This window comes from Oncorhynchus gorbuscha, unplaced genomic scaffold, assembly GCF_021184085.1.
Source record: "Oncorhynchus gorbuscha isolate QuinsamMale2020 ecotype Even-year unplaced genomic scaffold, OgorEven_v1.0 Un_scaffold_1824, whole genome shotgun sequence".
NCBI lineage: Eukaryota > Metazoa > Chordata > Actinopteri > Salmoniformes > Salmonidae > Oncorhynchus > Oncorhynchus gorbuscha.
The window spans coordinates 24,301-40,835 of record NW_025746497.1 but is presented as its reverse complement, the minus strand read 5'-3'; the positions used below and the strand labels follow the sequence as shown (position 1 = coordinate 40,835).

At 44.1% G+C, this 16,535-nt stretch overlaps 1 protein-coding gene across 1 annotated transcript; it reads right to left on the bottom strand.

Moving 5' to 3' along the window:
* Window positions 1–1,028: 1,028 nt before the first annotated feature.
* On the bottom strand, window positions 1,029–3,301 carry LOC124024291 (zinc finger protein 239-like; the record flags this gene model as incomplete). The annotated part of the gene is made up of 1 exon (XM_046338279.1): window positions 1,029–3,301. A coding segment is annotated over one exon (1,080 nt), but the record flags the coding sequence as incomplete, so codon positions are not given.
* Window positions 3,302–16,535: the final 13,234 nt, after the last annotated feature.

The window sequence follows — 16,535 nt, the reverse complement described above, 5'->3', positions numbered from 1 at the left end:
ATAATGGTTGGATCATTTCCACCAACCTACATAATGGTTGGATCATTTCCACCAACCTACATAATGGTTGGATCATTTCCACCAACCTACATAATGGTTGGATCATTTCCACCAACCTACATAATGGTTGGATCATTTCCAAACTAAATGGTGACTCATCCAGTCGATGGGAATGTACTGGATTGGTTGAAAAGTGATAAACATACCATGTACTATTTTTACACAATAATTTAACCTTTATTTAACATTTAGCATTGCAGTTGAGAAGAAATTCTTATTTACAACGTCGGCCTGGGAACCTGGGAACAGATTTTTATCTTGTCAGCTCTGGGATTCGATCCAACCGTTCGGTTACTGGCCCAGCGCTCTAACCACTAGGCTACCTGCTGGTTACTGGCCCAGCGCTCTAACCACTAGGCTACCTGCTGGTTACTGGCCCAGCGCTCTAACCACTAGGCTACCTGCTGGTTACTGGCCCAGCGCTCTAACCACTAGGCTACCTGCTGGTTACTGGCCCAGCGCTCTAACCACTAGGCTACCTGCTCGATCCAACTGTTCGGTTACTGGCCCAACACTCTAACCACTAGGCTACCTGCTCGATCCAACCGTTCGGTTACTGGCCCAGAGCTCTAACCACTAGGCTACCTGCTCGATCCAACCGTTCGGTTATAGGCCCAGCGCTCTAACCACTAGGCTACCTGCTCGATCCAACCGTTCGGTTACTGGCCCAACGCTCTAACCACTAGGCTACCTGCTCGATCCAACCGTTCGGTTACTGGCCTACCGCTCTAACCACTAGGCTATCTGCTGGTTACTGGCCCAACGCTCTAACCACTAGGCTACCTGCTGCCTTATACTGAATTGATAGTTTTTCATACTAAGATAGACCAAGATATGTGTAGCTCTTACGCATATTTGTTAATTTGTTTTGATTGGTCAGCCATTGAGTTAATTTGTTTTGATTGGTCGGTCATTGAGTTAATCTGTTTTGATTGGTCGGTCATTGAGTTAATCTGTTTTGCAATATGTTCAAATCAAATCAAGCTTTATTTATACAGAACATTTCAGACATGGCTTCACAAGAAATAACTAATGGAAAACAATGAAAATAAAAACTAATATGAGGATAAAAAACTAAAGAATAACAATAACTGTAATATTTACTACACAACAACCATAAGGATAAATACTAAAGAAAAGCAATAAAAACTGAAAAGACTAATGATCATTCTAAGGAAATTACATTAATAAAAATAGTAAGAATATAATATATGTAATACCCAACCAGAAATATAATCTAGTTTTATTACATTGTTTCATAAACATTTATACAAATTGTAAGTTGGTTGCAAATGTTACATGAATTGAAAATGTTATGAAATATTCAACATCAAAACCAAATATACACCTCTTTGTTAATAGGTGTTAGCAACAATTCACTTAATAGTGAGGCATGGAATAATAAAACATGTATCTTTTGTCAGGCTGAATGTTTGAAATATGAGGTGATTTGAGTCATGCTTCTTCAGTAGTGGAATAACGACAACTAGCAGAAGAGTCAGCTACATGTTGGAGTGATGCATTTAAATGTAGGGGGTCCCAAAACTAAGGGAAATGCAACACTTATTTGTCATCACTCAAATCGATATCACTTGGAAATAAATTGCGCAAAGGGGGGGGGGGGGGGGGGGGTTGCACGTCCTGTTAAAACTAACAGATCAAAAACCACAAGGAATCTGGGAATAATATGTACATCACCGGTTAAACAACAATTAGGAACAAACAGCTACATTTTGATGTGTTGCATTTTAATTCAAGTAGGTCACCAATGCGGTAAGTGGAAACGCAACACTTTTTTTGTTAGATAGTAATCTTTCAATTCAGAACCTGGATTTTTCCCCTGATGAGGCTATCAGGCTATATAATATCCATGTTACACTGAAATCAATGGAACATCATTAAAATACTAATTATTATTACATTGATATCATATATGTCATATCTACATTATGGCATCATTAGAATACTCCTACTACAATGTTAAAACATTCTACATTGTGACATCATTAAAATACTCCTACTACAATGTTAAAACATTCTACATTGTGACATCATTAAAATACTCCTACTACAATGTTAAAACATTCTACATTGTGACATCATTAAAATACTCCTACTACAATGTTGAAACATTCTATATTGTGACATCATTTCATTGATATCATAAAACAACTCCTTCATGTATTTTCTGATGTTTAATCAGAGATCTTTTATCAGAGTATCTCTTGTCACATTGTTCACAGCTATGAGATTTCTCGCCTGTGTGTGTTCTCTGGTGTCTTTTTAGAGAATCTGATCTGGAGAAACTCTTACCGCAGTCAGAGCAGTGGTAAGGCTTCTCCCCTGTATGTGTTCTCTGGTGTGATATCAGGTTGTTTGACTGAGTAAAAGTCTTCCCACATTGGTCACAGCTATAACATTTCGCACCTGTATGGATTCTCTCATGTATTTTAAGTGTTACTAAAGAGGTACATCTCTTCCCACAATCAGAGCAGCTGTGATATTTCTCTCCTGTGTGTGTTCTCCGGTGTGCTATCAGGTTGCTTGACTGAGTAAAAGTCTTCCCACATTGATCACAGCTATAAGGTTTCTCTCCAGTGTGTCTTCTCTGGTGTGATTTTAAATGTCCTGACCAAAGAAATCTCCTCCCACAGTCAGAGCAGCAATAACGTTTCTCTCCTGTATGGATTCTCTGGTGTACTTTTAGTGTATCTGTTCTGGAGAAACTCTTACCGCACTCAGAGCAGTGGTAAGGCTTCTCTCCTGTGTGCGTTCTCTGGTGTGATATCAGGTTGTTTGACTGAGTAAAAGTCTTCCCACATTGGTCACAGCTATAAGGTTTCTCTCCTGTATGGATTCTCTGGTGTACTTTAAGGGCAACTAAAGAGGTGCATCTCTTCCCACAGTCAGAGCAGCTATAAGGTTTCTCTCCTGTATGGATTCTTTGATGTATTTTAAGGGTAACTAAAGAGGTGCACCTCTTCCCACAATCAGAGCAGCTGTGACATTTCTCCCCAGTGTGTATTCTCAGGTGTACTACCAGTGTTTTTAAGTGAGCAAACCTCTTTCCACATTGATTACAGCGATATGTTCTCTCTCCTGTGTGAATTCTCTGGTGTACTTTTAGTGAATATGATCTTGAGTAACTCTTTCTAAAGTCAGAGCAGTGGTGAGGTTTCTTCCCTGTGGGTCTCCGCTGGTGTTTTTTGAGGTGTTCTGATGTGGAGAGACTCTTCTCTGCCTCTTCAGCATCATGATGTTGTTGAGGCTCCCCAGAGGATCCACAAGAGTCACGTCTCTCTCCTGGATGAACGACAAAGTCAGACAGATGGTTAAAGAAAGGCCCACAACAGCAGAATTCTTTTAGCTAAAAGGCCCATGTCGTCTGTAATGAAATGATGATTCTAATGAAGTTTAAATGCTTTTAGAAACTTACTTGACAATTATCTTAAAAAGAATATACATGTTTTGTATTATTGTTTCCACAGTAGTATAGTGGATGATTCAGTTCCACATGTGAACTTACAGGGGCAGAAGACTATATACACTTAGTGAACAAAACATTAAGAACACCTGCTCCTTCCATGACAGACTGACCAGGTGAATCCAGGTTAAAGATATGATCCTTATTGATGTCACTTGTTAAATCCACTCCAATCAGTGTAGATGAGGGGGGAGGAGACAGGTTAACCCCCTAGAGTTGATGTCTGCACCCCCCCCTGAAAACGAATTAGCATAATACAACCCCCCATAAAATGTGTCGGTTTAAGATGTGGTGAAAGAGCTACAGCAATGGTTGTCAAACAGTGAGACATCTAACAATCGAAAGGCAAACAATTCACACACTGAAATGAGGAAACAATGAATGCGCACTAATTGGGGGAGAGAGAGAGCGATTGTGTCTCTGACCAGCTCACATTAAACGACCCTCAGTGATGGCCGTCTGGATGGAGACATGCCTTGAGCATCTTATACCGGATGGACACTACAAAACATCTCCAAGCCTCACATTAAACAACCGTCTTCCCCTCTAGTTAAAGTCTTACCAACGTAGTGGTGGTGAGCACACTGACCATCTGTCACTACTACAAGATTCCTCACTTGGTCGTCAGACGTCTTATTCACTTGGGTCAAGAAGAAAATGGCAGCCGTTTTACAGGGGTGCCTAACCAATTGTGCTATTATGTGTTTTTTTCGCATTATTTGTAACTTATTTTGTACATAATGTTCCGTACGGCAGAAAAAGAGCTTGTGGATATCAGGATCAGCGATCGCTCACCTCAGATTTTATTTTTCAACGAGCAGGAAGCACAGGATGTACTTCAGACACCGGACAACATCCCCGTCAAGAGAAAGAGAGACGCAGGAGGAAGGATCCGCCGACGGCGGGACATCTGCCCTTACCATCAACATCACTCGCCAACATTGGACAATAAATTAGACTACGATCACGAATATCCTCCCAACGGGACATCAAAAACTGTAATATCTTCTGACTACGATCACAAATATCCTCCCAACGGGACATCAAAAACTGTAATATCTTCTGACTACGATCACGAATATCCTCCCAACGGGACATCAAAAACTGTAATATCTTCTGACTACGATCACGAATATCCTCCCAACGGGACATCAAAAACTGTAATATCTTCTGACTACGATCACGAATATCCTCCCAACGGGACATCAAAAACTGTAATATCTTCTGACTACGATCACGAATATCCTCCCAACGGGACATCAAAAACGGTCATATCTTCTGTTTCACCGAATCGTGGTTGATTGACGACATGGAATACAGTACTAAGATTGAATCATACTGCACCGTGGCAGGGCCTGCGAACTATTACAGACTACAAAGGGAAGCACAGCTGCGAGCTGCCCAGTGACATGAGCCTACCAGATGAGCTAAAATCACTTTCATGCTCGCTTCGAGGCAAGCAACACTGAGACATACATGAGAGCATCAGCTGTTCCGGACGACTGTGTCTTCATGCTCTCCGCAGACAATGTGAGTAAGACCTTTAAACAGGTCGACATTCACAAGACAGTTGGGCCAGACGGTTTACCAGGATGTGTGCTCTGGGCATGTGCTGATCAACTGGCAAATGTCTTCACTGACATTTTCAACATGTCCCTGATTGAGTCTGTAATACCAACATGCTTCAAGCAGACCACCATAGTTCCTGTGCCCAAGAGCACTAAGGTAACCTGCCTAAATGACTACAGACCCGTAGCACTCACGTCCGTAGCCATGAAGTGTTTTGAAAGGCTGGTAATGGCTCACATCAACACCATTATCCCAGAAACCCTAGACCAACACCAATTTGCATACCACCCCAACAGATCCACAGATGATGCATTCTCTATTGCACTCCACACTGCCCTTTCCCACCTGGACAAAAGGAACACCTATGTGAGAATGCTATTCATTGACTACAGCTCAGCATTCAACACCATTGTGCCCTCAAAGCTCATCACTAAGCTTAGGATCCTGGGACTAAACACCTCCCTCTGCAACTGGATCCTGGACTTCCAGACGGGCCACTCCCATGTGGTGAGGGTAGGTAGCAACACATCTGCCACGTTGATCCTCAACACTGGAGTCCCTCAGGAGTGCGTACTCAGCCCTCTCCTGTACTCCCTATTCACCCACGACTGCATGGCCAGGCACGACTCGAACACAATCATTAAGTTTGTGCCAGAATAACAACATATCCCTCAGTGTAATCAAGACAAAGGAGATTGTGGACTACATGAAAAGGAGTACCGAGGACGCCCCCATTGTCATCGACGGGGCTCTAGTGGAGCAGGTTGAGAGCTTCAAGTTCCTTGGTGTCCACATCACCAACAAACTAACATGGTCAAAACACATCAAGACAGTCGCGAGGAGGGCACAACAAAACCTATTCCCCCTCAGGAGACTGATAATATTTGGCATGGGTCCTCAGATCCTCAAAAGGTTCTACAGCTGCACCATCGAGAGCATCCTGACTGGTTGCATCACTGCCTGGTATGGCAACTGCTCGGCCTCCGACTGCAGAGGGTAGTGCGTACGCCCCAGTACATCACTGGGGCTAAGCTGCCTGCCATCCACGACCTCTACAGCAGGCGGTGTCAGAGGTAGACCCTAAAAATGGTTGAAGACCCCAGCCACTCCAGTCATAGACTGTTCTCTCTACCAAGGCATGGCAAGCGGTACCGGAGTGCCAAGTCTAGGACAAAGGCTTCTCAACAGTTTTTACCCCCATGCCATCAGTCTCCTGAACAGGTAATCAAATGGCTACCCGGACTATTTGCATTGTGACCCGCCACCCCTCCCCCAACCCCTCTTTTACGGCGCTGCTACTCTCTGTTTATTGTCTATGCATAGTCACTTTAACTATACATTCATGTACATATTACCTCAATTAGCATGACTAGCCGGTGCCCCCGCACATTGACTCTGTACTAGTACCACCCTCACAACTGTTATTTTCACTGTCATTGAACTGTTTTTTATTTATTTATTTCTTTACTTGTCTATTTTTTTTACTTAAGAATTGGTAAATATTTCTTCTTGAACTGCACTGTTGGTTAGGGTCTGTAAGTAAGCATTTCACTGTAAGGTGAACGTGACAAATAAACTTTGATTTGATTTACAACCACGCTGCCTCCCTAAAACAAGGACGTGACTATGTAATTACACAATGACGTGACGATGTAATTACACAATGACGTGACGATGTAATTACACAATGACGTGACGATGTAATTACACAATGACGTGACGGTGTAATTACACAATGACGTGACGGTGTAATTACACAATGACGTGACGATGTAATTAGATCGTTAACGGAGCTAGAACGAGCTGTGTCTGAAAGCAGAAGCATAAACCTTTTCAGTCAGATATTCACCCTCACAACTACAGAGTTGAAATATCCACCAAACACTTTGAATTGAATAACATTGTAGATTATTCAACTGTATTTCCCCCATCAGAAACCAAAACATAAGCTTGTTAAAGGCCATTGTTCATGAACAAACACTGTATAGCCTCAAAATCTGGTTAAAACTATCATTATGACCTTATGGATGGCCAGTCCTCAGGGGGAGGCCCTGAGCTGAACTCAAACCTGGGTCCAGCGGCTGTCAAGTCAACACCTTTTAACTGTTACGCCAAGATGTCTGAACTTCTTGACGAGGTCGCTAGGTGTTGGGTTAAGGTTTCTACAATATCGTTCTCTATGAATTTGAGAGTGGTAACACTTCTCCTTCCCCATCCCTCAGCTGTTAACCAAGTCTCTGGGCAGCCATTTTGTTGCGGTTTAAATCCTAGTTTGCCCCATTTAAAAAAACACATCAATCAACCAATATGCAGTTTAAACAATAACAAAGCTGTAATTTTTCTGATGTGGTACAACAGTTGAACTAAGCTCTTGAGGCATGTGTTATATTCTTCAAGAATCAATGCCTATAAATAAATAATTTAAAAGTCCAAAAATGGATGTAGCAATGTCACTTTAACACCAAACATCAGTTCAACAACTGCAGAGTTTGTGCCTCTGTTTTTAAGACGGTACTTACTAGTGTTAATCGGGGAAGGGTTTTTCAAACACATTTTACGGTTGAGTTCATCGTTAAAACCATTGGATGCCTTAAGATGACTTTGGGAAACCGGGCCCAGATATCCAGTTTCCTCGTCTTCTTCCTCCTCCTTTTTCGATGTGACAGTCATCTCCCCATCCTCCTCTTTCTCTCCCTCCTCTTCTTTTACTGTAACATCCTCCTCTTTCACTCTGAACACATCTTCCTCTTCTTTCACTGAAACGTCTTTCTCTTCTTTCACGGTAACAGCCTCAATCTCTACTTGTTTTTGTATTGTAACAGCCTCCTCTTCCTCCTCCTCTTTCACGACAATGTTCAGCCCCAGAGCTTCTTTCTCCGTCCAGCAGACCACCTCTTCTTTAACAGGAGGAGAGTAGCTTAGTGAACTCATGGTCAGAGATGTTAGCTAGCTAGGCTAATGCTAACTTAACAAGGAGCTAGCTGAATAATAACAACACCGTAAATATGAAATTAAATGGGATAACTAACTAAACGACAGAAGTTGATTTAAACACAGTGGCTAATATACATGAAAGCGTCTACAGAGCTTTATTGGTTCGTCTATTTTGTCTATCAAGCTACCGAGGTGTCTGACGAACTGTTGCTGCTGTTGAAAGAAGAGTTCCGTCCACTACATTATACGTCACACCAGCAGCATCGCCTTAAAGTCGCAGACCGCCATATGGTGACTGGAGTGGGCAAGATATCACAGTACAAAATTGTTATGACTATAACTTTTGTTGTCACCTTCAATTCTTGCACATTTTCTCATGAAAAGTACATTTTAACACTCTGTCTGTCTGCTCAGTCAAATTTGCCAAACTCGTAAACTTGGAACCAATCAGAAGTCCAGTACAGACCCCCTGTGATCGAGGCAACCAATGACCTGCTTTTATCTACGATGTAACTATGAAACACAAATGGACATTTACAGTAGCGTTTCAGCAGGATGTTGTATCTATACCTTATGTAGATTATACGTCACAGTAGAAATATCGCCATCTTCAGTAGGAAAGATTTTGTTTCTCTTTTGGTCCATTCAACAACAGAGCGATACGATCCTTGTTTCAGCAGGATGTTGTATCCATACCTTATGTCATTCCTTATTGGAATGGATTTATTGTTAATATCTGTTGGGAAAAAGTTTGGATGTTGCCACACACATACCTACTTGTTAACAAAATTAAGGAAGTTTCCTTTAAAATTATTCACAAATATTATCCTGCCAACCACTATATGAAGAAGTTTAAGGAAAACATCAACTCAAATTGCTCCTTTTGTAATGACCACCCAGAAACAGTTGTGCATCTTTTTTGGCATTGTATGCATGTAAGAAAACTGTGGCAAGACATCAGTAGATTTATAATTGAACACATTTATGAAGATTTTACATTATTGTTGAGAGATGTACTGTTTGGATTCTTTACATACAATAGAAATAAACTGAATCATTTTTATGTAATTAATTTCATTATTCTTTTGGCCAAATTTCATATACACAAATGTAAATTTACAAACAGAAAACCACATTTTCGTACCCTACAAAAATAAATTGAACTGTATTTTAATAAGACGGTTAAATGCTCTACTAACAAAAAAGCTGTTAGAATTGTAAGTATATGCATGTCCCTTAAGGTCCTTGTGTAATTGTAATGTGATATTGTACCCCCTAGCCCCGCCCCCAGCCCCGCCTCTAGCTCGATTGTCTATTGTCTGTAATCTATGCATGCCTGTGTTCCCTCATGTACTTTATATATTGTTTTGTTATTAATAAAAAAAAAACATAAATACATTTTTAAAAATACATTTACAGTAGCTGGCTAGGCTATTCAAACTGTAACATTGGCTAGCTTTACAATACATTGGATAAATGGTCCATGGAGTTACCTCTTCATACTATCAAGATAATTCTTATTGCAGCTGAATATTTTCAGTGCACTCTAAACAATATTACTATCTAATTTCAGCCTTAAATACATTTATTAATAAAATAATAAATAAATACATTAAAAAAATACATTTACAGTAGCAGGCTAGGCTATTCAAACTGTAACATTGGCTAGCTTTACAATACATTGGATAAATGGTCCATGGAGTTACCTCTTGTTAAATACTGGAGAGTCGCGACCACATCACGGGCGCTGGACAGAGTGGATTTCAGTTGTAACAAAAGGCAGTTTTAATGAGTTAAAAGATATCTTGTCCTGCAGTTTTACGTGCACGGATCTAGTTCATATAACCCGATAAGGAGTCAGGTGAAAAAGAGAACTTATACAAAGGTTACATTCATTTTTATACATAGAATAAGGTAGGTAGAGTCTTGTCGTGATGCCTTCTGAATGGTCCCGTAGGGTTGGAGGCGGACCCGCTCTAGCCAGAGTAGAAGCCCCCATTGGTGCACAGCAGTCTTCTGTTCTGGGCACCCGACCAGTAGAAGAGGAGAAGACTGTTTATTCTAGGAGATGTTTTGTGTCAGGGGTTCGTGAGGTAGAGGGGCAGTTTACTATGGCTGGGTGTATGTGTTCTTGTGATGGAATGTCTTTGTTTCCTGGGGTCGGGAGGCAAACAAAGCTGACGGGATAGTGTTAGGGGGGTAGTTTTATTGCTGGCTGTGTGCTAGTTCCTGTTTTAACAGGGGTAGGTAGATGACTTGAGTCAGGCGGTTTGGCTTGGCGCTGTATAATATATGAACTATGTATATGAATGTTTACATATATTTATATAACACTCTTCATACTATCAATATAATTCTTATTGCAGCTGAATATTTTCAGTGCACTCTATAAAAAAATATGTATCTTATTTCAGTATTTGGAGGCTAGATATATCTGTTTCTCTTCATCAGACAGGTGGCGATGTGCGACTTTAAGGCGATGCCGCTGATGTGACGTATAATCTAGTGGACGGCAGCAACAGTCAGTCAGACACCTCCGTAGCTTGCTAGACAAAATAGACGAACCAGTAAAGCTCTTTAGACGTTTTGTTGTATATTAGCCACTGTGTTTTAAACCCCATTCTGTCGTCTAGTTAGTTATCCCATTTCATTTCATATTTTTACATCATCACATCATTGTTACATCATAAACGTTTATAAGTGGCGGAATGACGCTTTATTGTTTAAACTGCAGATTGGTTGATTTGATTGTGGCTTTTTAAAAGGGACAACCTCGGATTTAAACAGCAACAAAATGGCTGCCCAGAGACTTGGTAAACAGCTGAGAGATTGGGGCTGGAGAAATGTTACCACTCTTAAATTCATAGAGAAAGCTATTGTTAGCAACCTTAACCCAACACCTAGCAACCTCATCAAGAAGTTCAGACATCTTGGCAAAACAGTTATAAGGTGTTGGCTTGACAGTCGCTGGACTCAGGTTTGAGTTCAGCTCAGGGCCTCGCTCTGAATTCACTACACTATGAATACAAGGACTGGCCGTCCATAAGGTCAAAATGATAGTTTTAACCAGATTGAGGCTATACAGTGTTAATTTACCAATAGTGGTGTTATACAAGCTTATGTTTTGGTTTCTGATGGGGGAAATACAGTTGAATCATTTGAGTCATTTCTAAGTTATATTCTTCAAGAATCAATGGCTATTATGATGTCATAATGATATGATGTCTGACCCCATTTAGTCGATTGTTGTTTTTTACATTCCATGACCCCAACGTCTTAAACTCTTCCCCTGTAGACGTCACCTCCCTTTACATTCTATGACCCCCAACGTCTTATACTCTTCCCCTGTAGACGTCACCTCCCTTTACATTCTATGACCCCCAACGCCTTAAACTCTTCCCCTGTAGACGCCACCTCCCTTTACATTCTATGACCCCCAACGTCTTATACTCTTCCCCTGTAGACGTCACCTCCCTTTACATTCTATGACCCCAACGTCTTATACTCTTCCCCTGTAGACGTCACCTCCCTTTACATTCTATGACCCCAACGTCTTTCCCCGGTGGAATGTCCTCTGGGCCCCGGTCTCTAAATTAGCATACACACCGTTTGTTTAGCGAACCATCTTCTGGGCCCTGGTCTCTGATCCTAGGCAATTTCCTCTTATCTGATTGGGTCATGGATTCTAAATTAGCATAAACACCGTTTGTTTAGCGAACCATCTTCTGGGCCCTGGTCTCTGATCCTAGGCAATTTCCTCTTATCTGATTGGGTCATGATTTCTAAATTAGCATACACACCGTTTTCATGGCCTAAACTCCCATTAATAGTCACAGTAATCATTCACTAAACAGGATAACAAAACAAACTACAGGTTAACTTGACACACGGAAACATTTAACAGATTAACATCAGTTACATAATAAACTACAGTTTAACTTGACACAACGGAAACATTTAACAGATTAATATCAGTTACATAATAAACTACAGTTTAACTTGACACGCTGAAACATTTAACAGATTAACATCAGTTACATAATAAACTACAGTTTAACTTGACACGCTGAAACATTTAACAGATTAACATCAGTTACACAATATAAAATAACATCTCCTATTTCCTTTTGTAGAAGAATGTTATGTGTTACCCCTAAATGTGTGACATCGTCCTCATCGATTCTTCCACGTCTCTTTATCTTCAGGGGGGAGACGAAAGGCCCTGATAGACTGCCGGGCTACCAGCATGTCTGTCGGCTTGCCAGGGCCTTGGTGGGGGTGAGGAACCGTCAGGGGCTGTCGGACCACAGGGTAGACGGTCTGGTGGCGCCATCTACCCTGCCCGGCACCAGGAGAGGATCGTTCAGGGGCTGTCGGACCACAGGGTAGACGGTCTGGTGGCGCCATCTACCCTGCCCGGCACCAGGAGAGGATCGTTCAGGGGCTGTCGGACCACAGGGTAGACGGTCTGGTGGCGCCATCTACCCTGCCCGGCACCAGGAGAGGATCGTTCAGGGGCTGTCGGACCACAGGGTAGACGGTCTGGTGGCGCCATCTACCCTGCCCGGCACCAGGAGAGGATCGTTCAGGGGCTGTCGGACCACAGGGTAGACGGTCTGGTGGCGCCATCTACCCTGCCCGGCACCAGGAGAGGTTCGTTCAGGGGCTGTCGGACCACAGGGTAGACGGTCTGGTGGCGCCATCTACCCTGCCCGGCACCAGGAGAGGATCGTTCAGGGGCTGTCGGACCACAGGGTAGACGGTCTGGTGGCGCCATCTACCCTGCCCGGCACCAGGAGAGGATCGTTCAGGGGCTGTCGGACCACAGGGTAGACGGTCTGGTGGCGCCATCTACCCTGCCCGGCACCAGGAGAGGATCGTTCAGGGGCTGTCGGACCACAGGGTAGACGGTCTGGTGGCGCCATCTACCCTGCCCGGCACCAGGAGAGGATCGTTCAGGGGCGGTTCAAGGCAACGAAGGAGAAGTCGTCCATTGAGGAATAGACTCCAACGGTATGTTGTTCATGTCCTCACTATTATATTGCCTCTACATTAAATGCATATGAATTTCAGGCGATGGTTATCATTATTTTTTTAATGTTCTCTAATTATTTATCTCCTTTGTTTCAGTTCCCATCTCGGTCTCAACTCGGGCCCTGCAAATTGGCCGGGCACCGGACGTTTGGTGGAGACCAATTTGCAGTCAGCTCTGTCCCAGCGCCACGCAGTCTGCCGGCGTCAAGAAGAGCAGGTGGGCGCTCATTCTGGCAGACTACGTGGCCATCAGGGAGGCAGTGCTGAACAGCCCGAGGTTGATGGCCCAGACCAACCTTCAGCTCTTTGAGCTGAATCACAGGACCATCAGTCAGTGGTAAGACGTTATGGAAGACTTGTTACACAAAAGCCTTGTGACTAAATGACAATCTGAGTGACAGCTTTGTGTTTGGTTTCTTTCCCTGTTTCAGGTACTCTTGGCGTCAGAGGGAGAGGATGGTGCTGCACCAGGGATTGGGGCTCGCTCCTGCACCCAGCGTCACCGCCCAGCCCCTCCTTGCAGCCAAGCCCCTCCCTGCAGCCAGGCCCCGCCCCTACCTGCAGCCCAGCCCCTCCCTCCACTACCAGCGCCACTACCAACTACCAGCCCACCTGGAGCAACAATCCCCCGCACTTCCCGGCCCCTCCCAAACCCTGCAAGCCCAAGGACCACAGACGGGCTCCTCTTTACCGCCTCCGGTGCCAAGGACAACGGCTTGGAGGAGGAAGAGGATGGCGAAGGGACAAATAGGAGGGGACATCTGGGAAAAGAAGGCAACGCGAGCAGTACGTCTTCTCCAAATGTGGGTTGCCGAAGCGGCGGGAGACGGGGCACAGGGGTTCTGCTCTGTTACTGCAGGGGGGTAAGACCGTGGCCCAGTGGCTGGAGGAAATGAATCACACTAAGGGGAGAGGTGAAGGACGCTAAGGGGAGAAGTGAAAGACGCTAAGGGGAGAGGTGAAGGACGCTAAGGGGAGAGGTGAAGGACGCTAAGGGGAGAGGTGAAGGACGCTAAGGGGAGAGGTGAAGGACACTAAGGGGAGAGGTGAAGGACGCTAAGGGGAGAGGTGAAGGACGCTAAGGGGGGAGAAGTGATGGACGCTAAGGGGAGAAGTGATGGACGCTAAGGGGAGAAGTGAAGGACGCTAAGGGGAGAAGTGAAGGACGCTAAGGGGAGAAGTGAAGGACGCTAAGGGGAGAAGTGAAGGACGCTAAGGGGAGAAGTGAAGGACGCTAAGGGGAGAGGTGAAGGACGCTAAGGGGAGAGGTGAAGGACGCTAAGGGGAGAGGTGAAGGACGCTAAGGGGAGAGGTGAAGGACGCTAAGGGGAGAGGTGAAGGACGCTAAGGGGAGAGGTGAAGGACGCTAAGGGGAGAGGTGAAGGACGCTAAGGGGAGAGGTGAAGGACACTGAGCCACTGGCTGTGATGGTCGGATGTTTGTATTGTAAATATTTCCTGTTCCCCTACCTGGACCGAGACCTTGAACGCGGTGTAGAGGCTTGTGTGTGTTGAGGACCCTCAGAGCTATAATGTCTGTAGTTTATAAGACCTACTGGTAGGGTAATCCATGGCAGGCAGGTCTGAGGCGAGACACCAGACTAACGTCGGTCCGTTCCCAAGCAACATGCACATTTTATGAGTACTCTGTCGTAACCGGCCGCGACCGGGTGGTCCATGGGGCGACGCACAATTGGCCTAGCGTCGTCTGGGTTAGGGAGGGTTTGGTCGGTAGGATTGTCTCATCGCGCACCAGCGACTCCTGTGGCGGGCGGGCGCAGTGCGCGCTAACCAAGGTTGCCAGGTGCACGGTGTTTCCTCCGACACATTGGTGCGGCTGGCTTCCAGGTTGGATGTGCGCTGTGTTAAGAAGCAGTGCGGATTGGTTGGGTTGTGTATCGGAGGACGCATGGCTTTCAACCTTCGTCTCTCCCGAGCCCGTACGGGAGTTGTAGCGATGAGACAAGATAGCAGACAAGGCACAGCCAGAAGAGGACTGGCCACCCCACATAGCCTGGTTCCTCTCTCGGTTTCTTCCTAGGTTTTGGCCTTTCTAGGGAGTTTTTCCTAGCCACCGTGCTTCTACACCTGCATTGTTTGCTGTTTGGGGTTTTAGGCTGGGTTTAATAATAATAATAATAATAATAATATATGCCATTTAGCAGACGCTTTTATCCAAAGCGACTTACAGTCATGTGTGCATACATTCTACGTATGGGTGGTCCCGGGGATCGAACCCACTACCCTGGCGTTACAAGCGCCATGCTCTACCAACTGAGCTACACAGGGGTTTCTGTACAGCACTTTGAGATATCAGCTGATGTACGAAGGGCTATATAAATCAATTTGATTTGATTTGAGTAGCTACTAAACAATTGGATACCACGAAAAAGGAGTCAAATTTAAAAAATAAAATAAATAATAATAATAATAATAATAATAATAATAATAATAATACATGAATAACTAACTGTTTTTATTTTTGTTATTTTATATTTTTATTTTTGAACATGTCCACAGGTCAGTGGCCCAGATGCACTTTCTTCAAACTGCTCTTGATGGTGTAACGTCAATCAATCAATGCTCCAGGCGCCCTATCACCATGTTCTACATCCACCTGACGGTGAGAAGAAATAGAGCCTGTGTGCATGCTGATGTCCCGTGTACTAAGGTCGTACACACACAACACACAATACATTAGAGCAACGATGGTGTGTTATTTTGTGTATAGAGATGGCTGACATTAGTATTGAATGTTTATTGGATTTACGTTGCTATAATTACCTTCCATTTTCATCCTGTTTCCCAATGTATACTCTGGTTCATCATTAAAACTCCTCGACTGGGCTTCTGTTGTCCTCATCACTGTTTTAGACCTGGTGCTCAAAGCACATGGCTACTTAATATGCATTGTTGACAACTCCTCCTCTCACCCAGCAAAACCCCGCCCCCATTTTCCCCTCTTCCTTGGACTGAGAAGAACCGGTCCTCCTCTCACCCAGCAAAACCCCACCCCTATTTTCCCCTCTTCCTTGGACTGAGAAGAACCGGTCCTCCTCTCACCCAGCAAAACCCCGCCCCCATTTTCCCCCTCTTCCTTGGACTGAGAAGAACCGGTCCTCCTCTCACCCAGCAAAACCCCACCCCTATTTTCCCCTCTTCCTTGGACTGAGAAGAACCGGTCCTCCTCTCACCCAGCAAAACCCCGCCCCCATTATCCGGGCAATTTCTTTGTGTGATCCTTTCACGCATTCCTCTCTATTCAAATTGTCCAAATTGTTCCATTACCTCTCTCCTCCAATCAGATACTTCAGCTTGTTCCAATTCAGAGAAAGAGAGCAAAAAAAAACGCCAATGAAGAGCCTAGCTTGTTTCAATTGGTTGTAAGCCAATCATGTACCTCTGAAATTTTCGTAACGTCACTTCATCACAAAATATTTTTGGGGAGGGGGGGC